The sequence below is a fragment of the Scyliorhinus torazame genome, chromosome 3 (genome assembly GCF_047496885.1).
Source record: "Scyliorhinus torazame isolate Kashiwa2021f chromosome 3, sScyTor2.1, whole genome shotgun sequence".
NCBI classification, from domain to species: domain Eukaryota; kingdom Metazoa; phylum Chordata; class Chondrichthyes; order Carcharhiniformes; family Scyliorhinidae; genus Scyliorhinus; species Scyliorhinus torazame.
Genome location: NC_092709.1, coordinates 206,001,156 through 206,028,999, shown reverse-complemented (window position 1 = coordinate 206,028,999; position 27,844 = coordinate 206,001,156). Strand labels below are relative to the sequence as shown.

The 27,844-nt window shown below is 45.1% G+C and overlaps 1 protein-coding gene across 1 annotated transcript in view; it reads right to left on the bottom strand.

Moving 5' to 3' along the window:
* The window catches only part of tmem165 (transmembrane protein 165), a 49,613-nt gene extending 22,957 nt beyond the window's left edge, over positions 1-26,656 (bottom strand). Inside the window, exons 1-2 of the mRNA XM_072496783.1 lie at positions 26,402-26,656; positions 6,772-6,997 (exon numbers count right to left, since the gene is read on the bottom strand). Coding sequence (XP_072352884.1) covers positions 6,772-6,997; positions 26,402-26,530 — 355 coding nt within the window. The 5' untranslated portion in view covers positions 26,531-26,656. The remainder of the gene's footprint in view (positions 1-6,771; positions 6,998-26,401) is intronic.
* Positions 26,657-27,844: the final 1,188 nt, after the last annotated feature.

The following is a 27,844-nucleotide window of genomic DNA, read 5'->3' as shown; positions in this document are numbered from 1 at the left end:
GTCAGAGATTACAATTGCGGAGTACTCATCCTTGACCAGCCCTGGGAGCACCGATTTTCCGACCACAAATAAGTCAATCCTCAACTATACGTTGTGTACTGGGGAGAAGGAGGAGAACTCCTTCTCTACTGGGTAGGTGAACCCCCATGGGTCCACCGTCCCCATCAGCCTCACGAAGTGACCGAGTTCTTTCGCCACGTTAGAGGTCTTCCCCATTCTGGAGTTCAACCTGTCTGTCTGTGGGTCCTGTACACAGTTAAAGTCCCCCTCCGTGATCAGTGGTCTTCTTCAAGAATTTTGCGTCGTCCCAGTTGGGAGAGTACACGTTGACAAATACTACTGGTGCCCCGTCCAGGGCACCACTGACCATGATGTACCATCCCTCTGGGTCTGTTACCATCTTCGCCACCTTAAACATTGTCCTCTCATTTAACAGAAATCGTTACCCACCCGACATTCGTCCTGTAACAAGAATGGTAAGTCTGTCCCACCCAGCCCTTCCTTAACCGCTGTCAGTCCTGCTCTCTCAGGTGTGTCACTTGGAGAAAGATTATGTCGGCTCTCATGAGGTGGGTGAAGACTCTGGATTTTTTCACTGGGCTTTAAGTCCCCAGACATTCTAGGTGACTATCCTGGTGGGTTTTGTTTTGTCCCCCCGCTCCTGTGGGATTAACCATACTTACCTGGTGGACGTGCGCCTACACTCCGGGGTTTCCCTTTGTTAGGGGGCCGTCCAAGATGAACGCAGTCACTGCTTTCCCCATGCGGTCGTGTCCCTGCGCTCCGGAGTTTCCCTTTGACCAGGGTCACCCAACATGTCCATTAACTGTGCGTCCGCCATGTGGATATGCCCCTGCACTCTGGGGTTTCGCTTTGTCCAGAGGGCACCCAACACAGCTGCCAACAGTGCATCCGCCAGGTAGGTAGGCCCCTGTACTCCAGGATCTCCCTTCCCCCAGAGACCGTACTGAGTGGTTGTCTGCAGTGCTTCTTTGTTCCAGGCCCTTAGTTGCGGCCCTATGTAGCCATATTATCCGTTTCGCTCCCTGTCCCTTTCCCCATGCCCCCCCCCTCTTATTTGCCATCCCCCACCTCTGTTCCCGCCTTGCTTCTGTCCCCACTGCTTGTCCCCCCGTCCCCCCCCCCCCCCCCCCCCCCCGTCCCCCCAGTTGGGGGACCGCCGCGGTCTCTATCTGCTGCATGCTCCCGGCACTAGCTCTCCCGCTAGATGACCCTCGCCCCGGGAGCTACTGTCCTCCCACCCATTCTCTCTGGTTTTGGTATATTCTTTCCCCATCTTCCCCCTCCGCCTTCCCTGTGCTGTTACTCCTCGTCTGTACGTACAGGGCCACCCTCTTCCGGCTGCAGCGGTCACTCGGGTGGCGGCTCATAGTTCCGTCAGTTGGGTTGTGGCGGGGAGCGGGGGTGGGAAAAGAGGTTATTTTCTTTCTCTTCCACGCTGCCGTTCATTGCCTGGGCCCTTCCCCGCCTCCCCTGTTGTTGCTGTCCCAGCCGCACTCGCAATAAACTTATCTGCTTTTACTTCAGCCGGGGACGTGGAAAAAGGTTCTTTCCCCTGCTATGTGACCCAGAGTTTGGCTGGGTAAAATATTCCGAAGCGTATGCCGCTTTTGTACACCGCTGCTTTCGCCCTGTTAAATTCTGTCCTGCGTTTGGTCAGGTCCCCCAATGTCCTGATAAATTCGGAGTCTGTAGGGCAGCACAGTGGCACACTGGTTAGCATTACTGCCTCTGGCACCATGGACCCAGGTTCGAATTCCGGCCCTGGGTAACTGTCCGTGTGGAGTTTGCACATTCTCCGCGTCTGTATGGGTTTCACCCCCACAACCCAAGGATATGCAGGGTAGGCCACGCTAAATTGCCCCTTAAATGGAAAAAAATGGGTACTCTAAATTTATATAAAAAAGAAAATTTGGAGTCTGTGTCCTTCCCAATTGCAGTTTCTGGACTGCCTGGCCCAGCGCAGGAATCTTTCCTGGTCCTGGAACCGGTGTAATTTGGCTATGATGGCCATTGGTTGTTCCCTGGCCTTGGGTTTCGGTCACAGCGGCCGGTGAACCCCGTCTATTTCTGGTGGGTTAGGGAAGGTCACCCTTCCCACCAGGTTGCTCAGCATTTGGGCCACGTAGATCGTGGGGTCTCTGCCTTCAGTCCCTTCATTTAGGCACACGATCCGCAGGTTCTGCATCTTTGACCAATTTTCCTGGTCCTCGACCTTCCCCTCAGGTTACCCTGCATCGCGACCAGTCTCTCCACCTCCTTTCCAGTGCCATGATCCGGTCACTTTGGTCGGTTGTGGCGCTTTCAAGGTCTTTGGTGGTGGCTTCCTGGGCCTCCAGTTTCTTTTCGGCCCTGCTCAGAGCAATCTGTATTTGCACCAGAGTTTCAGCAGACGCATCTTTCATCGCAGCCCTGTATGTCCGTTTTGATTTCTTGACGGTGCTCTTTCATTGCCTCCGAGAGGGATGCCACCGTCCAGTTTCCTCCCAGTGAGGGAAGGTTTTGTACTTGGCTGTTCCGCCCTTTCGCTCCGGCGAGACTTGCGCTCCGCTGCCTCGTGCGCTGGTCCGCTCGTCCAATTGCCTCTGCTGCAGACCCTTTCCACAACTGGTCCCTGTGCGGCCCCTGGCCTGACCTTTTCCCATGATTTTATTTATCCTTCTTTCATCTCGTGTTCTTCATGTTCGGGGAACAGATCGGTGGGAGTTTTGGCGAGTATTTAAAAAAAACACGGCTGATCGTTTCACGGTTCTGTGGGAGGAGAGCGAGAAGAGAGAGAAAAAAGGACCCCCCCCCACAGGGAGAGGGAAAAATAAGGGGAAAGAAAAGAGAATTCCCCCCCCCAGAAAAAAAAACAAAAAGAAGAGAACCGAGAAAACAAAATCTCCACTAAAAAAAATTCATCCACGTGTTTAAAAAAAAAACCACGAGGAGAAAAACAAAAACTGAATTCTGCTTCGATCATGCTGATAAGCCCGATGTGCCGCCACCTGCGTGGAACACCACCCACGATGCAGTCGTCACTCACCACAACCACCAAGATAGAGGGCAAGGCAAAACAAACCCTGAGATATAGACCCACGAGGCAAAAAAAAAAAAGGAAAAAGGAAAAGAAAAAGACCCAACGAGAGACAGAGAAATAAAGACCCACGAGAGGAAACAACAAGAGAAAAAAAAACACCTCCAAAAAGACAGGGTTCTCCTTCAATCAACCCGTACTGCCGGCACGAGTGCAGGAGCCACCCACGATGCCGTTACTCCAAGACCCCCTCCACTCGCAAAGTCGGCCCGCTGGGCCTCTGGTACTGTGTCTTCTCTTACAATTCTTTAGTCGCTCACCCAATAGTCCTCTTTCCCCCCCCCCCCCCCAGTATTCTGGTAAGTGCCTTCTTATGCCAAGTTCTGAACTTTCCGAAATATTTCAATTGTTGCACTTAAAAGGTATTTTTGATAGTAGTAGAGAGCTTCCACGTGAGTGCTACCCCCCGAGCTCAGGCCCCGTCCAATCTAGGACTATTTCCTTGATCAGTACATTTACACTGGAATGCAGTGGTAAAGAACTTAACCATCAAAATAATTTTGGTTCAATGTAACAATTGAAAATAACTCTCACAAGATAAGGCCCAAGATTGGAAAGGGAAACGAGCTAGTCCAGAGATATCGGAAGATACAAAAGCAGGTAAACAATGGATAATTTTCAAACAGGTGATTATTGGGGTACAAAAAAAGTTGAACTTGCTTCAATGCGTTGAAGCACCACATGGCAAATTTGAGGCATACATAAACATTGTCAAGAGTACACAACATAAAGTGAGAGTTAACAATATATCTGCTAACGTAAAACAGTTAGCAAAAAGGATAGAACTAATGAGGGCCAAAGGGGAGGTTCCATGTACAATGAAGAAATAATAGATATGAAGAACATTTTCCTTTCATGTTCAGAGGACAGACGTGATAGACGGAATAAGAGTACACAAGAGTATGGAATTATTAGATAACATAGCTACAAGACAGGTTTCACCATTGCCACCCAATCCCTGTAACCTTGATCTTCCATCAAGACTATCTGAGAACTCTAAACTTCTTCCTTGAATGGAGCGGCATCCAGTCCCCATCCATCACTACCCGACTCTGCATGTTTGAACTTGTTCTCGCACTACTTTTCCTTGAAATCGACTCATCCTCAAATAAAAGATGTTGCTATGGGTATCTGCAGAGGTTCTATCTATGCCAACCGTTTTATGTGAAACATTCCCCTTTTTGTATCAGTACCATTCCCTGTGCTCAACCAGAACTAGAAAATGTAATCAACTTTGCTTCCAATTTCCACCTTACTTTTGCCTTCACATGACCCATATCCAGCTCCTTCCTTCTTCAACTTCTCTTTCTCAATTTTTGGGGTTAGGCCATCAGCCTGTATTCACCATAAGCCTACAGACTCTTGCTGCTTCCTTGATTATACTTCCTCACATCCCACTTCCTGAGAGGACGAATAGTCCGTTCTCCCAGTTTCACCAACTTATCCATTGGACAATGCAACCTTCCATACTAGTGCTTCTGATATGTCGTACTTATTCCTTAATGGAAGACGCCCTTCCTACTGCGAAGGACAGGGTCTTTGACCATGCCAGTTTTATTTCACAGAGTTCTACTCTCACTCCTCACTCCCAGAAGCATGATAGTGCTCCCACCCTGATCTTCCATCTCACCATCTTTTATGGTCAATGGATGATCCTCCGCATTTTCTATCATCTCCTGATGCCACTACCAAATACTTCTTCCTCTTCCAGCATGGAGAGATTTTCCCCTTTCATGTGCTCAAAAACCATTACTTTTCTACCCTAGTTCTGATGAACAGTCACAGTCCTGAAATGTTAATTGTTTATTTCTCCACAGATGCTGCCAGAACTGCTGAGTATTTCTATTTTCATTGCAGATTAGTACTGAAAGGTGGAACTTAAAATGGAAAGTTATCAGGCCCACATCACAAGCAGTCTAGAAATCTTCAAAAAGGCACAGGAATTAATATCCTTGGGTAGGGAAATTGCCTGGGGCTTAAGGATTTCCAATGAACATTTGTTCAAGAAAGCAGAATGGGAAAATACAGATAACTATAAACTAGCCTTCCAGTAAGGATCATCTTCTAGAAGCCACCAGGTCTGATGAATTTAAGAATTCTTAAGTAACTAAAAAGAATGTACTGAGAGGTAGAAGTTATGTATGGGGATTTTCAGAAAGTACCATACAACAGCTTTGTTAATGGCCTTAGGAACACGGTATTAAATAAAACATGGCAGCCAGCTGCACAAAAAGACAGAAAACAAGAGTGACTAATGTTGAGATGTAACAGAAGTGATCCCCAGGAGTTGGTGCTGGTACTAGCGCCTACACAGTCCAAAACAAACCATTATCATTGGATGATACAAAATTAGAGACGGGGCTAGAGGGAGGGAATATTTAGATCAGAGCTCAGATGGAACTTTGCCCTGATTTTACAGTTGTACCAGGGACCCGGGTTCAACTCTGGCCTTGGGCAATTGCGTACAATTTATACGTTCTCCTCGTGTCTGCGTGGGTTGCCTCCGGGAGCTCTGGTTTCCTCCCACAGTCCAAAGATGCACAGAGTAGGTGGGGTTACGGGGATAATGTGGAGGAACTGAACCTAGATAGGGTGCTCTTTCAGTGGGTCAGTGCAGACATGATGGGCTGAATGGCCTTCTTCTGCACTACAGGAATTCTATGATTCTATCATAAATATAGAGAGCACCACAGTGACTTCAGGTGGATTATAAACAGCATAGATTTAAAAATTGAGAAAAAAAGTTTATTAGACAATAAATTGAGGGGAAAAGGAGATATCTATATAATTAATAAAACAGGAGGTTATAGGTTTTACACATGAAAAAAAAAAGTATAAAATAAACAGTAATGCTAAACGTATGCAAATTATTTAGTAGGCCACAGTTGAAATATTGCACCAAGTAAACAGTAAAGAAGGCAGAAGGTAACAGAAGAGACTAATAAGATAAAACCATGGATCAGAGATGCTTTTGCCTCAGATCAGGTCAGAGAATCTGAGGTTCTTTTCATACAATATTTCTGAGGTTGGCAGATTATTTTAGAGTTTCAGGCTGGCACAGAGAAGTCATAACTTTGAAATCAGAGGGGCAGGTGTGTGTGTGTGTGTGTTTGTGGGGGTGGGGGGGAATCACTTCTGCGGTATTTTGCTTTGTTTTTAGAATGTTGAATTTCCCATGTTCCCAAGAAAGAAATTGGAGAGTGAGACATATATGCAAGAGTAATGGGGCAGAAAGAAGAAATCATAGACTAAAAGAGCAAAGGAACATGCATGGTTATGCTTGAAGGACACAGGAAGGACATAGAGAGAGAAAAAGAGCAGAGAGTGGGACTAAAGCATTGCACAAAGGCAAAGCTTAGACTGGACAGAGCTAAGGACAAGTGTTAGAGAAGCACAGGAAATACAAAAGAATAGGAATATAAAAGTAGAAGGGACCAAGAGCTAGAGTGTAAGACAGGCAGCATAGACAATCGCAGCAAGATAGACACTTGCTCCCTCATTCTCCCAAACAATAATCTTGTTTCCAGATTGGGCGTACAGTTTAAATTTGTGAGCAAGCCGAATTACAGAACAGTAACCATCATCGCACTTGTTGGCTTAATCTTTAATTTGTACATTTCTGGCAAAGAAATACAAGCAACATATATTTTTATAAATTTAAAATCACCAACCAGATAAGCAGGTCATCAATCCCAAAGCCAGCATAGCTCCCATGAGCACGATGAGGCGATTGTAGCGCATGGCCATAATAGCTGCTATGAAGAATGTCTTGTCACCCAGTTCAGAGACTATAATAACCGATATGGAAGCAACAAAGGCATGTATAAAGCCCAGGTTTGTTTTGGTTACAGATTCATCGCTCACAGCATTAGCCATCGGATGTGGAGAAGTTATTTTCTGCATAAGAAAGAAACAGTGCTGAGCATTAATGTCATACAAAATAAATTAGAAGTTTTGAAAATTTGAATTATTCATTGTCCTTAATTGTTTATTCACCTGCATTCCCCCAAATTGGTTTTTGAAATGTTATGTTGACTAGGGAATTTTCATGGCAAACCATACTAAATCAAAACATTTGCCGTTTTAATACAGTCACTATTTTCTGAGCAAGGATGGTCTCTTTTGATGACGTTTCTGGATCCATCTTCTCTAATCAGATATCATCCAGACTTTGGCATTGGCCTCCTTAGCAGATGTTTCCAATTTTTCCCCCAGCAATTTTTGATTTTATGATTTTCCTAAAACAAGGGGCTCTAGCCCCTTGTTACACGAGCAGCGATGAGAATTTAAACAGTATTTGGTCTTTGTTCCGCTATATAGGTTTTGTCCAGCATTAACTTAAAAGAACAAGGTTTTCTCATCTGCTCAAGTATGGTCAAAGTTTAGTACCAGACATGTTTTGGCAATGATTCTTGAGACAGGATACTACCCTCACCATAGGTTTCCGTACACACATTTGTTACACATTAAAACTGAAGTGCTCATGGTGGTGAAACGTTCAACAATTAGCTGCTTAGCTAACGGCTTGCTCTTCTCAATAGCTTTGCCATGGTCAACTGTGATGGTTGGATTATGGTCAGGTTTAATTAAACTACTAGCTAGTGCACACGAAACACCTTCGTATTTTGCAGTTTCTTTTAGACCGCTAGATGCAAGAGCAGAAGCAGGCCATTCCGCCCATCGAGTCAGCACCACCATTCAATGAGATCATGACTGATCTGATAATCCTCAACTCCACTTTCCCGCTTTATCCACATCACCCTTGAATTCCTTACTGATTAAAAATCTGTCTATCTCAGCGTTGAACATACTTAATGACCCAGCCCCTGTAGCCCTTTGCAGTAAAGAATTCCACAGATTCACTACTCTAAGAAGAAATTCCTCATCTCAGTCTTAAATACATAACCCCTTACTTTGAGATTATGTCCTCTGGTCCTAGATTCTCCAACAAGGGGAAAACAACCTTTCAGCATCTACCCTGTCAAGCTCCCCGAGAATCCTTTATGTCTCAATAAGGTTGCCTCTCATTCTTCTAAACTCAATGGGTAAAGGCCCAATCCACTTAACTGCTCCTCATAAAAAAACTCCCTCCATACCCAGGATCAACCTCGTGAACCTTCTCTGGACTGCCTCCAAGCCTGTATATATTTCCTTAGATAAGGGGACAATTCACAATATTCCAGGTGTGATCAACTAGTGGCTTGCATAGTTTTAGAAAGACTTCCCCATTTTTATACTCCATTCCCTTTGAAATAAAAGTCAACATTCCACTTGCCTCTCCATTACCTGCTGAAATTGCATGCTAATTTCTTCGGAGCTGCAGCTTACTGCAGTCTTGCTTTATTTAAATAATAGTCACTCCTTTATTCTTCCTACCAAAATGCATATCTTACATTTTCCAACATTATATTCCATCTGACAAATTTTTGTCCATTCACCTAACCTGTCTACATCCCTCTGTAGACTTTGTGGCATCATCACCACTTGCCTTCTCATATTTTTGCATCAACTTGGCAATAGCTAAAAACGCCCCTTTTAACTGTGTCTTCTATTAGTTATCCAATCCTCTCTCTAATGATGCTAATATACTACCCCCAACACCATGGCATGGGCTCTTAACGTTATTAAGTAGCCTTTTGTGCGATACCTTATCAAACACCTTTTGGAAATCCAAGTTTTAGGAAAGCAAAGGTTGGTTTAAGGAATTTAGATTTGTACTGTAAACATTAGAAATAAGGTATAGTTTTAAGTTGATTTCATTTACTATTTCGGTGCCTGGAAGGGTATAGTTAAACCTATAGTTAAATTCAGCCGGACAAAAGTGTTTGTATGTCTGGGGGTTGGTTAAATTCCAACTGCATTTCTATTGTACTTAGAGAGGGCTACGTTGTGAAGAATAAATAAATCAGCAGTGGTTGCTTAGCAGCTGGGGCTTAGTAAGTGAGGTAGTCACCACTAGCTGTATTATATGTATTACGGTAAGGCACATATAATAGAGGTACATGGGTAAATCCATGCCTGCTGGCTCCGCCCAGTAGGCGGCGTATAAATGTGTGCGCTCGCCGGTGCTGCAGTCATTCTGGTTCCAGCTACAGGAGGCACAAATCTTTGCTCAATAAAGCCTCGATTATTTCACTACTCTCGTCCTTGTGGTAATTGATAGTGCATCAGTAAGGTAGAGAAGTGTTTAAGTTTTAGTTTAGCTAATTTGATTGCAGTTGGAGATAGGCAGTGAGAGAGAAGGTAACTCTCCTAGCTCTGCTGAGAAGCAGTTGGTTTAGAAGGCTGGAGAGGGAACATCTCTCTCAGCTTTGCTAGAAAAAAAGTCATAACATGGAGTAATAGTTAAGAAAACAAGTGCAAAGACCTGAAGAGCAACTAGTTAAGAAAAGTAGAGAAATTAAGAGAAGTTTCCAAGAAGTTAAAAGGAATTAGAATAGAGAACTGTTCAGTAAAGACATACCGAGCTGAGAGGAAAGCGAAGATGCCAGAAAGATTCCAAAATGATTTTGATTTTCAGGTTTGTAAGATCACACTACAACTGTGGAACAGGAGTTGAAATAAGATGTATTTATGGAAATAAATATATAATCGATGGCTGGATCTCGTAGTTTATATAAAATCAGTTAAGACAAAGGAAACCTAAAAGGGGGTGGTGCAAAATCCTGGACTAGATTCACTATTAAAAGTGGAGCAGAAGCTTTGTTTAAGTGTCATTTGGAAAACCTGATCTGGATTTTGGAATGTAAAAAGCGAAGGGAAAGCAGACTGATGAAATAGGTTTGTAAAAAGTGTGTTACTCTCACGAAACAGTATCTGGGGTGGGGGGGGATTCTGAAGAGACATCCACAAACATTCACTTGGGGTTCAGAGTGCATTTTCCCATAGTCACCTTGTGTGCTTAAAAGGGATGTGTGTTAATGAGACATTTGTAGATTAAGACGTACTTGTAATCCATGTTAATCTTAAAACCTGCGTGTAATTGTTAAACTAAGGGGGAGTAAAGAAGCACTGGATCATAATCCAATTTTTTTCATGTTTATAAAAAAAATTTTCTCCAAGTTTTACAAAATAACAAACTAAAACACAAAAATTACAAACAACCACCAAAAAAAAAAGAAAACTAATTAACTTAAATATTATACCTAAAAAAAACCCTAACAGCTGATGGGGTGTCTAAATCTACAAAAAAGGAAATAAATGATTGTCATCTCAGGTAGAACCTCTCCACAGAACCCCTGATGGTGAATTTGGAGAAAATCAAGTCTCCCACCCAGCCAGAGGCACTGAACAGAATGGGAGACCTACAACCTAGTAATATCCACCTCCGGGCTATAAGTGAAGCAAAGGCAACAACGTCTGCCTCGACCCCAGGGTGGACTGCTGGTGAATCCGAAACTCCAAATATGGCTACCAACGGACATGGGACCAACTCAAGAGCATCTCCGACATGTGTTAAAAAAGGAAACCCAGAAGCTGGTGGGTTTGGGGCAGGACCAAAATATATGCATATGGTCAGCCGGGGCAAGTGAGTGGCAAACACATCAGTCCTCAATTTTTGGAGAAAACCCACTCATCCTCACTTTTGTCAAGTGCGTCCTATGCAGCACCGTGAACTGAATTAGGCTCAACCGGGCACATGAGGACGTGAAGTTGGCCCTGTAAAGGGCCTCCCTCCAACACTTACTAATAGATTCAGGGCCCAGCTCACTCACCCATTTCACCCTTCGCTTAGTGAGGAGGGATCAGATGAAAGAATATTGCCATGTACGTCAGACAGACCCCTTGCCAGGCCAAGGATAACATACTTTTCAGCAAAACGGAAAGTGGAGCCAGAGGAAAGGAAGGAAAAGCCATAAGAGAAATAGCGCATTTGAAAACAATGAAAATGTCTACAGTTGGGTGGCTGAAATTTGTCCACCAACTCTCAAAAATTTGCAAACCTCCCCTCTACAACAGGCCACTAAAATGTCCAATTTCCTTCATTTTCCACGATTTAAATGTTGGCTGTAATCCAGAGGGTGCGAAAAGGTGATTATTAAAGATAGGGGCCAGTGAAGATGGGCAAAGGAGTCCAAATTGCCTTCCAGGGGGGTTGGCCGGAAGACATTCACTCTTGCCTAGGTTTAATTTATAGCCAGAAAAAGAGCCCCGTATTAAATTCCTTCACTTTGCTGTCGATGGAGGGAATTGGGTCTGTAACATATAAAAGTAGATCATCTGCATAGAGATATCAGATGTTCCATCGCCATCACTTGATTGATTAAAGGCCCTCAAGGCTATAGAGAACGGTTCTATTGTTAGGGTGAATAAGACTGGAGTAAGTAAGCAACCCTGCCTGATGTCCCTATTCAAGGGGGAAGTAAAACGTGCTTGTGTGAACGCTGGCCATGGGGGCAGTATATAACAAACGGATCCAAGAGGCAAATTTATGGTCAAAACCAAATCTCAAATAAATATTCCCACTTCATGCTGCCAATTGCTTTCTCAATGCATCAAGAGAAACTATCACCTCAGGTCCAGGTGCAGGGGAGGACAGAATGACATTTAAAGCATGACATATATTGGCAGATCATTACCGGCTTTTTACAAAGCCCCTTTGATCCTCTGAAATTATATTGGGAAGACAAGGCTCCAACCCGAGCAGCAGGACCTTAGCGAGGAGCTTAACATCACCGTTTAAAAGAGAGCTGGGTCAGTATGAACCATACTCAATCAGGTCCTTATCCTTCTTAATGAGCAAGGAATAGAGGCCCGGGTAAAGGTCAGAGGCAATGAACCTCTGGATAGAGAGTCATTAAACATATCTAATGACAAAGATGCAAGCTGTTCCGAGAACCTCTTATAAAATTTGATTGGAAAGCGGTCTAGGCCAGGGGCCTTGCCAGTCTACATCAACCACAGTACCTTTCAAAAACCCGTTGGGGCATAATTGAGAGTCCAAGCTCATAGCTCTTATCCGCCAAAACAGCTGGGATGGGGCAAACTGTCCAGAAAATCAGACATGACCGACTTTTCCAAGGAGGCTCCGACTTATACAGGTCTTTGCAATAGGATCTGTATAAGTCTATTAGGGCATAAAAAAAGCACTGACCCCAAGAGGGGCAGTAATGAGGCTGCCTCCTGAATTGCATATCTGGGGGATCTCACAGGAGGCCGCTTGGCATTTAAATTGGTGAGCCAGCAGACGACTGGCCTCTTCCCCCATATTCGCAAGAAGTACTCCTAGAGCGCTGCAACTGTCGTACAGCCTTATTAGTAGATTGTAGTTCAAACTGTCTGCAGCCTTTTTCTGCTTGCAAATGGAGTAGGCTGTAGCGAATACTGGTGATCCACCTCTAAAATGGAGTCCACCAGCTTCTGCTGCTCCAAAATCTTCATCCTCAGCACGTTTGCACAACAATGTAAGCTTAGAATTTGTGTTTGGTAATTGTGGGCTTTAGGGTAAATTATTGTTTGCCACTGTTTCATTTGCTTTTGGGTGTGGTTATACTCGACCGTAATTTGGGGTGGTTGGGGTTAGGTTTAGTTTGCTGACGGTGTCTGCTGGTCTCCCTTTGTCGAATCATTTGACTTGGCTCGGTGGCCTTCTTGGGGTCGAACGTTTTGCTCTATCAAAAGATATGATCCCCCCCCCCCCCAAGGATGGCCTTGAGAGACTCTCACAACATGGAGGGGGAGGACCGAGACGGACCTATTTAATTTGCTGTAGTCCCCAACAGAGGTAGACAGGTGCTTGCAATTTTCTTTTAAAAATTGGCCAGCATGCTATCCAGTCTCCAGGGTGGGCGGTGGTTGGGGCTGGAATCCAACAACAGATCCACAAAATGTGGGGCTTGGCCAGAAATTATAATTGCTGAGTACTCAGCCGCCACTACCAAAGGGTATAGAGCACTATCCAACTGAAAAAAATAAATCAATGTGGGAATATGATGGTCGACATGAGGAGAAGAGGGGAAAAATCCCTGTCATTCGGGTGGAAAAAGCACCAGGGATCTACTCCCCCACCCCTCCCCCTCCACCCTACACACACACACACACAGCTTTGGCTATCCCTAATAGGACAAGAGAGTTAGGTTTAGATCAATGTAATTTAGGGTCTAAAACACATTTCAGGTTGCCCTTTAAAATAAGCTGCCGAGGAGAGGTTGAGGAGGGAAGCTAACAGAGAGTTAATGAAATTTGTGTCACCTGAGTTAGGGCCATAAACGTTGACCAGAACTACTGGAGTGTTCGACAGGGAACCACAGACAATAACACAATCAATCGCTGGGGTCAGCTATAATGTGAGAAGAGGAGAACTGGACTCTTATCAATTAAAATTACCATACCCCTGGCCCTGCTATTAAAACTGGAATGAAAAACCTGCCCAGCCCAACTCTCACGTAACCTGGTCTGATCCTTGATACGGAAGTAGGTTTACCGCAAAAAGACAAATCAGAGTTAGGCTATTAAGATGAGCAAATGCTCTTGACAACTTTACAGGGTCTTTCAAGTCCCTAACGTTCCAGGTAACCCGATGGATTGGAGGTCCCTACCACCCTTCAAACTGAAGTCAACTATTCCCAAGAGAGATATTAAACAAGGGACACAACTAAAATAGAACAAAAAGATCCACCCAAGATGGCAACCGAGGCAAGTCAAATGACTCAAAGGGAGACCAGCAGACACCATCAGCAAACTACAATCTTAGCCTTCTTTGCATTAAAGGAGAATCCCAGCGTCTCCAGTCATCCCACATTTCTGGCACCATCACTTTTGTATTTTCCTGAAAATCCATTCCTGAAGTGCCGTCTCCAGAATTGAACATAATTCTCCAGCAGAATATTATGATAGATTTAGCACAACATCCTTGTTTTTGTATTCTATGCCAATACCGATAAAAGCATACGAGACCCTTGGTTTTAAAAAACTTCAAAACTTTTCTTCAAAGATTTGTGTTCATCACCCATGATGCCTCTGTTCCTGCGTCCATTAAATTTGTATAATTTATTTATAATGGCTTACTTCATTCTTTCTACCCAATCTTCCTACACAAATGCATTTTTTCACACTGGTGTTAAAATTGAACTGCCACTTATCTGCCCATTGCAGCAGTCTGCCAATTTTTTCTGAAGTCTGCTACTGGCCTTTTCATGGTTAACCACATTGAGTTTTCTATCATCTGCAAACTCTGAAATCATATGCAAGTCTCAATCATTAATCTAGATCAAAAATGAGCAGTGGTCCTAAAACCAGCACCGGTTTTCGGATTTTGACCCAGATACAGTGTTGCAGCAGTGCATCTTGTATAAGGCACACTGCTGCCAGTGCTTTAGTGGTGGAGGGAGTGAATGTTTAAACTGGTGGATGGGGTACCAATCGAGCTTGTCACTTGGCCTTGGTTTGTGTTGAGCTTGGAGTGCTGTTGCAGCTGCACTGATCCAGGCAAGTGGAGAGTATTCCCTCACAGTCCTGACTGGTGCCTTGTAGGTGGTGGACAGGCTTTGGGGAGTCAGGATGTGAATGACTCACTGCAGAATTCTTAGTCTGTGACCTGCTCTTGTGGGCACATTTATATGGTTAGTCAGGTTCAGTTTCTAGTCATGGTGTTCTCCATGGTGTTGATATGCAGTTACAATAATGTCCTGTTGTAGACCCATAGACCTACTGACTGCCTTATCATGCTTCATTTGTGCCCTTGTCATAGGCTTACTCGGCAGCCTAGTTTTCACTGGAGAATACAATCAGTACTAATAAAGGGGCTTTCTCCACCTATTTTACAGGGAATTATGACTCAAATGACCATAATGTGCTATCACCAGATCAAAAGCTAATAACATACCCAATCAGTTCCACTGCGAGCATTATCAATCACAACACAGCACAGTATTGTACTACAAGTGCATAACTACCACATTCATCACAGGACGCTCTGGAACCATATTCTGCCTCAATTCCACGTAATTTTGCCTCTCCACTTTCTGCAGTTTATCACAATGATACTTAGCAGAAACACCTTATTAACTGTTCCTGGCATTCCTGGGGTTTGTTTGCATCTTACTGCAATCCCAATTTTGTCTTCTGCTGTCATGGTCAGATCTGTTACAACAAAAAGAGCTGAACTTGAGATGAAACAAGAGTGTTTGTCGTTGATATCAAAACAGCATTTGATATCAAAATCGTATTGTCGTTGATATCAAAACAGTATGGCATCAAGGGAGCCTAGCAAAGCTAGTCAATGGGAATCGGGGGAAACTCTCGGCTGATTGGAGCCATTCCCAAATCAAAGGAAGATAGTTATGGTTGTTGGAGATCACTCATCTCAGTTCCAGGACATCACTGCAGGTATCCTTCAGGGAGTGTTCGAGACCCAACCATCTTCAGCTGCTTCATCAATGACCTTTCCTCCATCATGTCAGAAGTGGGGATGTTCACCGATGATTGTAAAATGCTCAACACCATTTGCCTGTGTCCACATGTAGCAAACCTTGGACAACATTCAGGCTTGGGCTTATAAGTGGCAAGTAACATTGCCTGGAGCCTTTCCAACAAGAGCGATTCTAACCATTGCCCCATGACATTCAACTACATTACCATCGCCAAATTCCCCACTATCAACATCCTGTGGGGGGTGGGGGTACCATTGACCAGAAACTGAACTGGACCAGCCATATAAATACTGTGGCTACCCGACTCTCCAAAACCTGTCCACCATCTACAAGGCACAAGTCAGGAGTGCAATGGAATATTTTCTACTTGCTTGAATGAGTTCAGCTCCAACAACAGCCAAGAAGCCTGACACCATCCAGGAAAAAGCAGCCCACTTGATTGGCACCCCAAAAACCACCTTACGCATTCACTTCATCAACCAATGTCACTGGCAGCAGTGTACCATTTAGAGGATGCACTGCATCAACTCACAAAGGCTCCTTCGACAGCACCTTTCAAACCCTTAACCTCTTAATCGCCGAGAAGGACAAAGGCAGGAGATGCATGGAAGCACCCCAAATCTGCATATTCCCCGGACAAAGGCAGGAGATGCATGGAAGCACCCAAAATCTGCATATTCCCCTCCAAGCAACAAATCATCCCGACTTAGAACAATATTGCTATTCCTTCCTTGTTGCTGGGCCAAATTGTAGAACTCCCTCCCTGGCAACACTATAGGTGTACCTACACCACATGTGCAGCAATTCAAGGTGGCTCACCATCACATTCCCAAGAGTAATTACAGACAATAAATACAGACCTACCCAGTATCCAGTAGTATTAGTGTCTGTAAAGATTAATGTGTGGGACTGTGTAAATAGCACCTCTCAATGGTGATGCAAGAGAACAAGACGAGGAGAGGGAGCATGTTCATTCTTTCAGTGCAATACCTAGTCAGGGATAATTGTACAAAACAAATCAGTTGTTTGAACTTAACAATGTGTCAGTAACCATTGCAAAGCTAGACTAACCAAAATGCACATTCCTTGAACAAATAAAAACTTTATTTCTGTGATTTCTCGCAATGGTTACTGGGATTGTAGCTATGTCTTTTATTTATATTCCAACCTTTACCTCAAAGCCACCATTCTCTCCTACCATGTTTTACTCCAGGAAGCCAGTGGGTGAAAGACAGTAACTGGACCTAATCTTTACTCAGTCACACATTTATTTATAGACTGAAACATACAAACATACACCATCTGACTCAAAGCACACAGTTTCAATGTCTCTTTAGAGGTGCGGAAATGAAACATCATTCGGGCCATCTACTTGCATAGAATCATAATTGACATACACATGCCAGTGTACTGGATAATCATTTGTACCACTTAGCTGCCAGGCAATGGGGCAAGTTTAGCTCACTTGGCTAGACAGCTAGTTTGTGATGCAGAGCAAGGCCAGCAACGTGGTTCAATTCCTGTAGCAGCTGAGGTTATTCTCAACTTTGCACCTTGTCTGAGGTGTGGTGATCCTCAGATTAAATCACCATCAGTCAGCTCTCCCCCTCAAAGGCGAAAGCAACCTTTGGTCATCTGGGACTATGGCGACTTTAATGGTCAGCAACAAGAAAAAAAGTCCAACCGTTTCCCCCTAATTTTAGAGACCCCCACCATTAACCTTCTGGAAACCACCAATGACCAGGAACCTAACTGCAACAGCTATCAACATTAATGACCTACAAACTGCAGGGCAGGGAACAGGCAGTTATTCGACAAGATATATTTGGATTTCCAAAAGTTACTTAATAAAGTGCCACATAAAAGGTTACCGCACAAGATAAAAGATCATAGGTTTGAGGTGATGCATTAGCATGAATAGACGTCGAGCTAACAGGGCAAGAGTCAGGATAAATGGATCATTTTCAGGATGGCAAACTGCAACTAGTGGGAGTGTCACAGAGATCAGGACCGGGGTCTCAGCCCTTTCTGACCTACGTTAATGACTTGGATGAAGGGACTAACTGTATTGTAACCACATTACCCTGACAATACAAAAATAGATAGGAAAGCAAGTTGTGATGATACAAAAAGGTCTATAAGATGGTTGTGAGTGGGCAAACATTTGATAGATGGAATATAATGTGGGAACATATGAGATTGTCCACTTTGGCAGGAAGATTGGAAAAGCAGAATACTATTTAAATAGAGAGAGACTGCAGAATGCTGCTGTAGGTGATCTACATGAATAACAAAAGGTCAGTGTGCAGATACAGAAAGTAATTAGGAAGACAAAATCAGAATGCTGGCCTTTATTGCAAAGGGAATGGAGCCTAAAAGTAGGGAAGTCTTGCTACAACTGTAAAGGACATTGTTGGGACCACACAGAGCACCGTGTACAGTTTTGGTCACGAAACTCGAGGGAATACTTGTATTGGAAGCTATTCAGAGAAGGTTCACTAGGTTGATTTCTGGGGTGAGGAGCTGTCTTATGCGGCAAGGTCAAGCAGGTTGGCCGTAGCCTACTTTGAATTAGGATGAGAAGTGATCTCATTGAATAGTAGAGGGGACTTGACACGGTCGATACTGACAGAATGTTTTCTCTCACGGAGAATCTAGAAACACGTCACACATCCTAAGAATAAGTGAACACCACATTTAAGACGGAGATCAAGAATTTCTTCTCTGGTGATTAATTTTTTTTATTTGTCCACGGGATGTGGGTGTTGCCGGCCAGGTCAGTATTTATTGGCCATCCCCAATTGCCCTTGAGGATGTGGTGGCGAGCTGCCTTCTTGAACTTTGTTGCAGAAACATCCATAGTGCTGTTAAAGTAGTTCCAGGATCTTGATCTAGCAACAGTATTTGGAATTCTCTTCCCGAACAAACAGTGAGCATAGCTCACTGAATTTACTCAAGGCTACGTTACACAGGTCTTTGATTGACAATGGAATCAAGGATTACTTGGGGGGGGGGGGGGGGGGTCAGATTACAATCAAAATAGCCACAATCTTATTGAACGGTTAAGATTCGAGGGACTGAATGTCCTGCTCCTGTTTTGTGTGGCTCACCTCCTGATCTGCACCTCTTCACCATCTGCCATTGGTGGTTAGACCAATAACTGGTAAGCAATGTCCATCACCAACAAGAAATCCACCACTTCACCCCAAACTTATCAAGAGTATCTCTTATTATTAACTTTTTGGAAGTCCCGAACAACCTGAAGCTTACTTGGGCAAATTATATTAATAGGACATCATTTCTTCAATTGGCACAGAATGCCTTTGAACAAAAGAAAAATCTTCATTGCATTGGAAAGGTTGCTTATTTTGCCAATCCACTTGCAGTGATCAGTGAACCTTCTTAAACTATTGCAGTCCTTGTGGTAATGGTATACCTACATTGCTTTCAGGCAAACAACTCCACAATATTAACTCAGTAAAGATGAAGGAGCCCTGATTAAATGGGAGGATGCTGACAAAATTTCTCTCTGCAGAGTTACTGACTGCTTAGGTATTTCTAGTATTATTAGTTCAGATTTCCAATATCTGCAATGTTTTGCTTCTGTAGTTTCTCAGAATCCAAGCCAACAGCTTCATTTTTATAGATAAAATTGTCCATAAAGCATTATCTGGCTGTTTGCATATTGTCACAGCTGTTCAACAGCAGCTTGTTTCAATCCTGAAAACTAATTTTATCTTTCACCATCAGCCAAATACAGCAAAGTGATGTATTTGTTCATTGCAGTTTATTATCTCATTCCTTTTTTAAGCAGGTTGGACCAGTACAACCGCTTTGTTTCATATCTAGAGGACTAAAAACCGCAAACATCCAAACTAAGAGGAGTAGGTCACGCAGACCTGACTGCTCACCATTTGATAAGATCATGGCTGATCGGACTGTAACTCCTCAGTAACCTTCCATCCCCTTGTTTATCAAGAATCTATCTCTGCCTTGAAAACATTCAAAAGACTCCCTCAAGAGGAAACATCCTTTTAGCATTCATGTCAAACCTCCCCAGAATCTTGGATGTTTCAATGAAGTCACATCTTACTTACTTCTTGGAAGTCACGAACAACCAGAAGCTTACTTGGATAAATCATATTAACAGGACATTTAGAACATAGAACATACAGTGCAGAAGCAGGCCATTCGGCCCATCGAGTTTGCACCGACCCACTTAAGCCCTCACTTCCACCTGATCCCCGTAACCGAATAACCCCCCTAACCTTTTTGGTCAATAAGGGCAATTTAGCATGGCCAATCCACTGAACCTGCACGTCTTTGGACTGTGGGAGGAAACTGGAGCACCCGGAGGAAACCCACGCAGACACGGGGAGAACGTGCAGACTCCGGACACAGACAGTGACCCAGCGGGGAATCGAACCTGGGATCCCTGGGCTGTGAAGCCACAGTGCTATCCACTTGTGCTACTGTGCTGAGAAGTTTCTTGTTAAGCAAGGGGGCAGCAATTTAACCAAAATAAAATCTCTTTTTATTCCAAATCTTTAAACTGATGGGAGAATGTTTTGATCACCAGAGTCACTGCAACCTTGTAACCTAAAAAAAATAAATCACAGCTTTTAGACTCTAGGAACAAGCCCTGGCTATTTGTACATTATTACGTCCTTGTATTTCATTTCTAATTTCATCAGAAAATCTATGCCATCATTGTGGTTGGAAATCATTGTGATGCAATTCCAGCTAAAGTTTAGCCCCCCCCCCTGCTTTTATATTCAATTCTCCTTGCAATAAAAATCTATAGCTTTCCTAATTACTTGATTTTGACAAGGTGCCACACAAAAGGTTGCTGCATAAGATAAAGATGCATGGCATTAAGGGTAAAGTAGTAGCATGGAGAGAGGGTTGGTTAATTAATAGAAAGCAAAGAGTGGGGATTAATGGGTGTTTCTCTGGTTGGCAATCAGTAGCTAGTGGTGTCCCTCAGGGATCAGTGTTGGGCCCACAATTGTTCACAATTTACACGGATGATTTGGAGTTGGGGACCAAGGGCAATGTGTCCAAGTTTGCAGACGACACTAAGATGAGTGGTAAAGCAAAAAGTGCAGAGGATTACTGGAAGTCTGCAGAGGGATTTGGATAGGCTAAGTGAATGGGCTAGGGTCTGGCAGATGGAATACAATGTTGACAAATGTGAGGTTATCCATTTTGGTAGGAATAACAGCAAAAGAGATTATTATTTAAATGATAAAATATTAAAACACGCTGCTGTGCAGAGAGACCTGGGTGAGCTAGTGCATGAGTCGCAAAAAGTTGGTTTATAGGTGCACAGGTGATTAAGAAGGCAAATGGAATTTTGTCCGTCATTGCTAGAGGGATGGAGTTTAAGACTAAGGAGGTTATGCTGCAATTGTATAAGGTGTTAGTGAGGCCACACCTGGAGTATTGTGTTCAGTTTTGGTCTCCTTACTTGAGAAAGGACGTACTGGCACTGGTGGGTGTGCAGAGGAGATTCACTAGGTTAATCCCAGAGCTGAAGGGGTTGGATTACGAGAGGTTGAGTAGACTGGGACTGTACTCGTTGGAATTTAGAAGGATGAGGGGGGGATCTTATAGAAACATATAAAATTGGATTGGATTTGTTTATTGTCACGTGTACCGAGGTACAGTGAAAAGTATTTTTCTGCGAGCAGCTCAACAGATCATTAAGTACATGAGAAGAAAAGGGAATAAAAGAAAATACATAATAGGGCAACACAACATATACAATGTAACTACATAAGCACTGGCATCGGATGAAGAATACAGGGTGCAGTGTTAATGAAGTCAGTCCATAAGAGGGTCATTTAGGAGTCTGGTGACAGTGGGGAAGAAGCTGTTTTTGAGTCTGTTCGTGCGTGTTCTCAGACTTCGGTATCTCCTGCCTGATGGAAGAAGTTGGAAGAGTGAGTAAGCCGGGTGGGAGGGATCTTTGATTATACTGCCCGCTTTCCCCAGGCAGCGGGAGGTGTAGATGGAGTCAATGGATGGGAGGCAGGTTCGTGTGATGGACTGGGCGGTGTTCACGACTCTCTGAAGTTTCTTGCGGTCCTGGGCTGAGCAGTTGCCATACCAAGCTATGATGCAGCCCGATAGGATGCTTTCTATGATGCATCTGTAAAAGTTGGTAAGAGTCAATGTGGACATGCCGAATTTCCTTAGTTTCCTGAGGAAGTATAGGCGCTGTTGTGCGTTCTTGGTGATAGCGTCGATGTGGGTGGACCAGGACAGATTTTTGGAGATGTGCGAATTTGAAACTGCTAACCATCTCCACCTCGGCCCCGTTGATGCTGACAGGGGTGTGTACAGTACTTTGCTTCCTGAAGTCAATTACCTTTAGTTTTGCTGGCATTGAGGGAGAGATTGTTGTCGCTACACCACTCCACTAGGTTCTCTATCTCCCTCCTGTATTCGGACTCATCATTATTTGAGATCCGGCCCACTAGGGTCGTATCGTCAGCAAACTTGTAGATGGAGTTGGAACCAAGTTTTGCCACGCAGTCGTGTGTGTATAGGGAGTAGAGTAGGGGGCTAAGTACGCAGCCTTGCAGGGTGCCGGTGTTGAGGACTATTGTGGAGGAGGTGTTGTTGTTCATTCTTACTGATTGTGGTCTGTTGGTCAGAAAATCGAGGATCCAGTTGCAGAGTGGGGAGCCAAGTCCTAGATTTTGGAGCTTTGATATGAGCTTGGCTGGGATTATGGTGTTGAAGGCGGAGCTGTAGTCAATAAATAGGAGTCTAATGTAGGAGTCCTTGTTTTCAAGATGCTCTAGGGATGAGTGTAGGGACGGCCAGGGAAATGGTGTCTGATGTTGACCGGTTGCAGCGGTGTGCGAATTGCAGTGGATCAAGGCATTCTGGGAGTATGGAGGTGATGCGCTTCATGATCAACCTCTCGAAGCACTTCATTACGACTGAAGTCAGGGCCATTGGTCGGTAGTCATTGAGGCACGTTGCCTGGTTCTTCTTTGGTACCGGTATGATGGTGGTCTTCTTGAAGCAGGTAGGGACCTCGGAGTGGAGTAGGGACAGGTTAAAGGTGTCCGTGAATACCTCTGCCAGCTGGTCCGCGCAGGCTCTGAGTGCACGACCAGGGATCCCGTCTGGGCCCGTCGCCTTCCGAGGGTTCACTTTCAGGAAGGCCAATCTGACTTCGGAAGCTGTGATGGTGGGTATGGGTGAATTATGGGCTGCTGGGGCACTCGCCAGCGGATTGTTGGTTACCTGCTCGAACCGAGCATAGAATGCATTGAGTTCATCGGGGAGGGGTGCTGCCAGAGTTACTGTTCGGCTTCACTTTGTAGCCCGTTATGTTGTTTAGTCCTTGCCACAACCGCCGAGAGTCTGTCTGTGACTCTAGCTTGGTTTGATATTCTCTCTTGGCATTCCGGATGGCTTTGCGGAGGTCATACCTGGATTTCTTGTATAGGTCAGGGTCGTCTGCCTTGAACGTCTCAGATCTGTCCTTCAGTAGGGAGCCAATCTCGCGATTGAGCCATGGTTTCCGGTTGGGGAACGCATGTACTGCTTTCTTTGGCACACAGTCGTCCACACATTTGCTGATGAAGTCTGTGACGGTGGTGGCATACTCATTTAAGTTGGTCGCTGAGTTCTTAAATATGGACCAGTCCACTGTCTCTAAGCAGTCACGTAAGAGCTCTTCTGTCTCCTCGGACCAGCACTGCACAACCTTCTTAGCTGGATTCTCCCGCTTGAGTTTCTGCTTGTATGCCGGGAGAAGGAGCACCGTAGGCTTTCATAGAATTTACAGTGCAGAAGGAGGCCATTCGGCCCATCGAGTCTGCACCGGCTCTTAGAAAGAGCACCCTACCCAAGGTCAACACCGCCACCCTATCCCCATAACCCAGTAACCCCATAACCCAGTAACCCCACCCAACACTAAGGGCAATTTTGGACACTAAGGGCAATTTATCATGGCCAATCCACCTAACCTGCACATCTTTGGACTGTGGGAGGAAACCGGAGTACCCGGAGGAAACCCACGCACACACGGGGAGGATGTGCAGACTCCGCACAGACAGTGACCCAAGCTGGAATTGAACCTGGGATCCTGGAGCTGTGAAGCAATTGTGCTATCCACAAGGCTACCGTGCTGATTTCCCAAAGTGCGGTCGGGGGCTGGAACGGTAGGCGCCCTTGATTTTTGAGTAGCAGTGGTCAAGAGTGTTGTCGCCTCTGGTGGGACAGGAGATGTGCTGGTGGAATTTTGGCGGTACACTCGAGGTTGGCCTTGTTGAAGTCTCCGGCCACGATGAACAAGGTCTCCGGGTGTTCTGTTTCGTAGTTGGTTATTACTGTGCGTAGTTCGTCCAGCGCCTTCCTCACTACTGCTTGGGGTGGGATGTAGACCGCTGTGATAATGGCTGAAGTGAACTCACGTGGAAGATAATATGGGCAGCACTTCACGGTCAGGTATTCCAGGTCTGGGAGCAGTAGGTCGCCACATCCAAGCACCAGGAGGAGTTGATGAGGAGGCAAACCCCTCCACCCTTTGCTTTGCCTGATGATGCCGTGCAGTCCGCCAGGTGAATTGAGAAGCCTTCAGGTTGTATGGCACAGTCCGGTGAGGCAGGGGTGAGCCATGTCTCTGTGAAACCGAGCACACAGCAGTCTCTTACTTCCCTTATGAAGGGACTATGAAGGGGATAGATAGGATAGATGCGGGCAGGTCGTGTCCACTGGCGGGTGAAAGCAGAATAGCCTCAAAATAAGGGGAAGTAGATTTAGGATTGAGTTTAGGAGGAACTTCTTCACCCAAAGGGCTGTGAATCTGTGGAATTCCTTGCCCAGTGAAGCAGTAGAGACTCCTTCATTAAATGTTTTTAAGATAAAGATAGATAGTTTTTTGAAGAATAAAGGGATTGAGGGTTATGGTGTTCGGGCCGGAAAGTGGAGCTGAGTCCACAAAAGATCAGCCATGATCTGAATGGCGGAGCAGGCTCGAGGAGCCAGAGGCCTACTCCTAGTTCTTATGCCAAATCTACATGTCTTATTTTTAAGAATATCTGTTTGAATATTTAGAGCTTTAATCAGCAATCCTTTGTAAATGTGAGCAAACTTTTTTTTAAAAACATTTTTCCAATTAAGCACAATTAGGCATGGCCAATCCACCTACCCTGCATATCTTTGGGTTACGGGGGTGAGACCCACTGGGAGAAATGTGCAAACCCCACACAAACAGTGACCCCAGGTTAGGATCGAACCCAGGTCAAAAGAGGTGGCAAACTTGCGTGCACATAGCACTTTTCACATCCTTAAGACATTCCCAAGTGCTTCACAATTAAATAATGAATTCTGAATTGCAAATGCAATGCAATTGCAGGTGCAAATAGGAGAATGTTTGCACGTGCAAGGTTACATAGAAAGTGAAATTAGTTCCACTATTATTGCATTGAAAGGATAATACGCAATGACAATTCTTCAAATTGCAGGAACTCCAAGCACCAGGCTAGTTTGACTCTCTCTCTTAAGTATTTGACTAGAATATTGAAATATTCATATTCGTGCCAGCTCTATGCATGAGCAACTCCGGTTCTCTCGCTCTTCCACCAAAATTCAGTATCCTGATTCCTGACCCTTTTGCCAATGGGAACATTTGCAAAGTTAATGATAATCATTTGCAAAGTTAAAGAAAGCACAACAGCGCCTATACTTCCTCAGGAAACTAAGGAAATTCGGCATGTCCACATTAACCCTTACCAACTTTTACAGATGCATCATAGAAAGCATCCTATCGGGTTGCATCACAGCCTGGTATGGCAACTATGCCAAGACCGCAAGAAACTTCAGAGAGTCGTGAACACCGCCCAGTCCATCACACGAACCTGCCTCCCATCCATTGACTCCATCTACACCTCCCGCTGCCTGGGGAAAGCGGGCAGCATAATCAAAGATCCCTCCCACCCAGCTTACTCACTCTTCCAACTTCTTCCATCGGGCAGGAGATACAGAAGTCTGAGAACACGCACAGACTCAAAAACAGCTTCTTCCCACTGTCACCAGATGCCTAAATGACCATCTTATGGACTGACCTCATTAACACTGCACCCTGTATGCTTCATCCGATGCCAGTGCTACTGTAGTTACATTGTATATGTTGTGTTGCCCTATTATGTATTTTCTTTTCTTCCCATGTATTTAATGATCTGTTGAGCTGCTCACAGAAAAATACTTTTCACTGTACCTCTGTACACGCGACAATAAACAAATCTAATCCAATAATCCAGCTTCTTGATTGAACAGCACCTTCAGAGCCTTTAAAATATGAACTTAGTGAATTCTATTTTATTGCCTACATTTTAGTTGGTTTTTTTTAAACGAATACGAAGGTTATAATGGTTTAACTTGGTGGCATAGTGGTTAGCACTGCTGCCTCAGAGCACCGGACCAGGTTCCATTCCAGCCTCGGGTGTCTGTATGTAATTTGCACTTTCTCCCCGTGTCTGCATGGGTTTCCTCCGGGTGCTCCGGTTTCCTCCCACAGTCCAAAGATGTGCAGGTTAGGTGGGCAGGCCATGATCAATTGCCCCTTAGTGTCCAATGGTTAGGTGTGGTTACAGGGATACAGTGGGGGAGTGGGCCTAGTTAGGGTGCTCTTTCAGAGGGTCGGTGCAGACCCGATGGGCCGAATGGCCTCTTTTGCACTGGGGATTCTGTGATGCGGAATTTTACTCAGCCGGATTGCTGGGTTGAAAGCCTCTGGCTGGTGACAGCCCAGCATTCACCGGACAGCAGCAGCAGTGTTGACCCACAACCTTCCCGGTTAATGAGAGCCCGGGGAACGGCGCAGCTTCCCCTCGGTTCTTCAGCGAGCTGTGGGTGGAGGAGCGATCCGCGATTCCCCCCCAGCCGGCCACCCCCGGAGCCTCACCTGCTGCCCGCTCTCCGCTTTGGCCACTTTCTCTTCTTCTTGCACTCCGGTTGCCGTCGCCGTCATGTAGCAGAGACTCAGCCAGAAAAGTGCAGCGGCAGCTGCCGCCGCCCGGTACGGTGCCGGCATGGCGGCGCGGGGAGCTGGAACAGCAGCGGGAGGCCGGGGCCACGATCCCCACAGCCCAGCACTCGGGCAGCAGCGGGAGGCCGGAACCACGATCCCCACAGCCCAGCACTCAGACAGTGGCGGCGATGCCGGAAGTGACCAACGGTCATACAAACTTCACATCCCGTCCCACATTCCCATTGGCGCCTGCCTCTCCCTCCTCACAGCTGATTGGACTTTTCCAATCCAGGTTTGGTTGCACATTCCCTTGTGACGTTCCAACCGGCGCGGAGGAATGGGCAGGACTGCGCATGCGCCCGTCTGCAGGCGGACACACATGAGCAGCCGCTCTCTGGCTGTGCAAGTTTACCTACCGATGGAAATCTGGAGAAGTCTTAGACTCAGCTCTCCCGACGGAGCCTTGTACCTTTAACTGCAAAGTATTGGGGCAGCACGGTGCCACAGTAGTTAGCACTGCTGCCTCACAGCGCCAAGGATCCAGGTTCGATTCTGAACCACCACGGTTCCCCGGGCTCTGTGTGGAGTTTGCACTTTCTCATGTCCCCGGTTTACAGTCCAAAAATGCTGTCAGAGGGTCAGTGCAGACACGATGGGCTAAATGGCGTCCTTCTGTACTGTAGGGATTCTATGATACTGCACCATCCAGTAGCATAAGCATGATTCTACTGCTCACCACAGCTGTTTGGTTTCTGCCAACTTGGCTCCAGACCCCCCATTACAGGCTTTGTCCAAACGTGGACAAAAGATTTGGAGACCTGAGGTGAGAGTCATTGCCCTTGCAATCAAGACACAATGGAACGAGTGTGGCATCAAGAAGTCCAGTTGAAGTGAAATTAATCTGATGGGGAGGGTGGAAACTCCGTTTGGGATCATACCTAGCCCAAAGAAAAATGTTTGTTAGAGACCAATTATCTCAGCCACAAGACATAGAGTAATTTCTCAGGGCAATGTTAGGCCAAGTCACGATAATGAAATAAAATTAAAATTGCATATTGTCACAAGTAGACTTCAAATGAAGTTCCTGTGAAAAACCCCTAGTCGCCACATTCTGCCACATCTTCAGGGAGGCTAGTACGGGAATTGAACGGTGCTGCTGTCCTGCTCTAAAAGCCAGCGATTTAGCCCTGTGCTAAACAGCCCCTCAATTACATTCTCAGATAATGAAGTAAAACAAAGTGCTGGAGCATTTGTGGAGAGAACAGATTAATATTTCAAGTCCAATGTGGTATATTTTGAACGGGAGATCCCTTGCCTCCCACAGCAGCCTGGGATGCAACTCATTTGGAGCTGGGATTTGTCACTTTTAAACCTGCC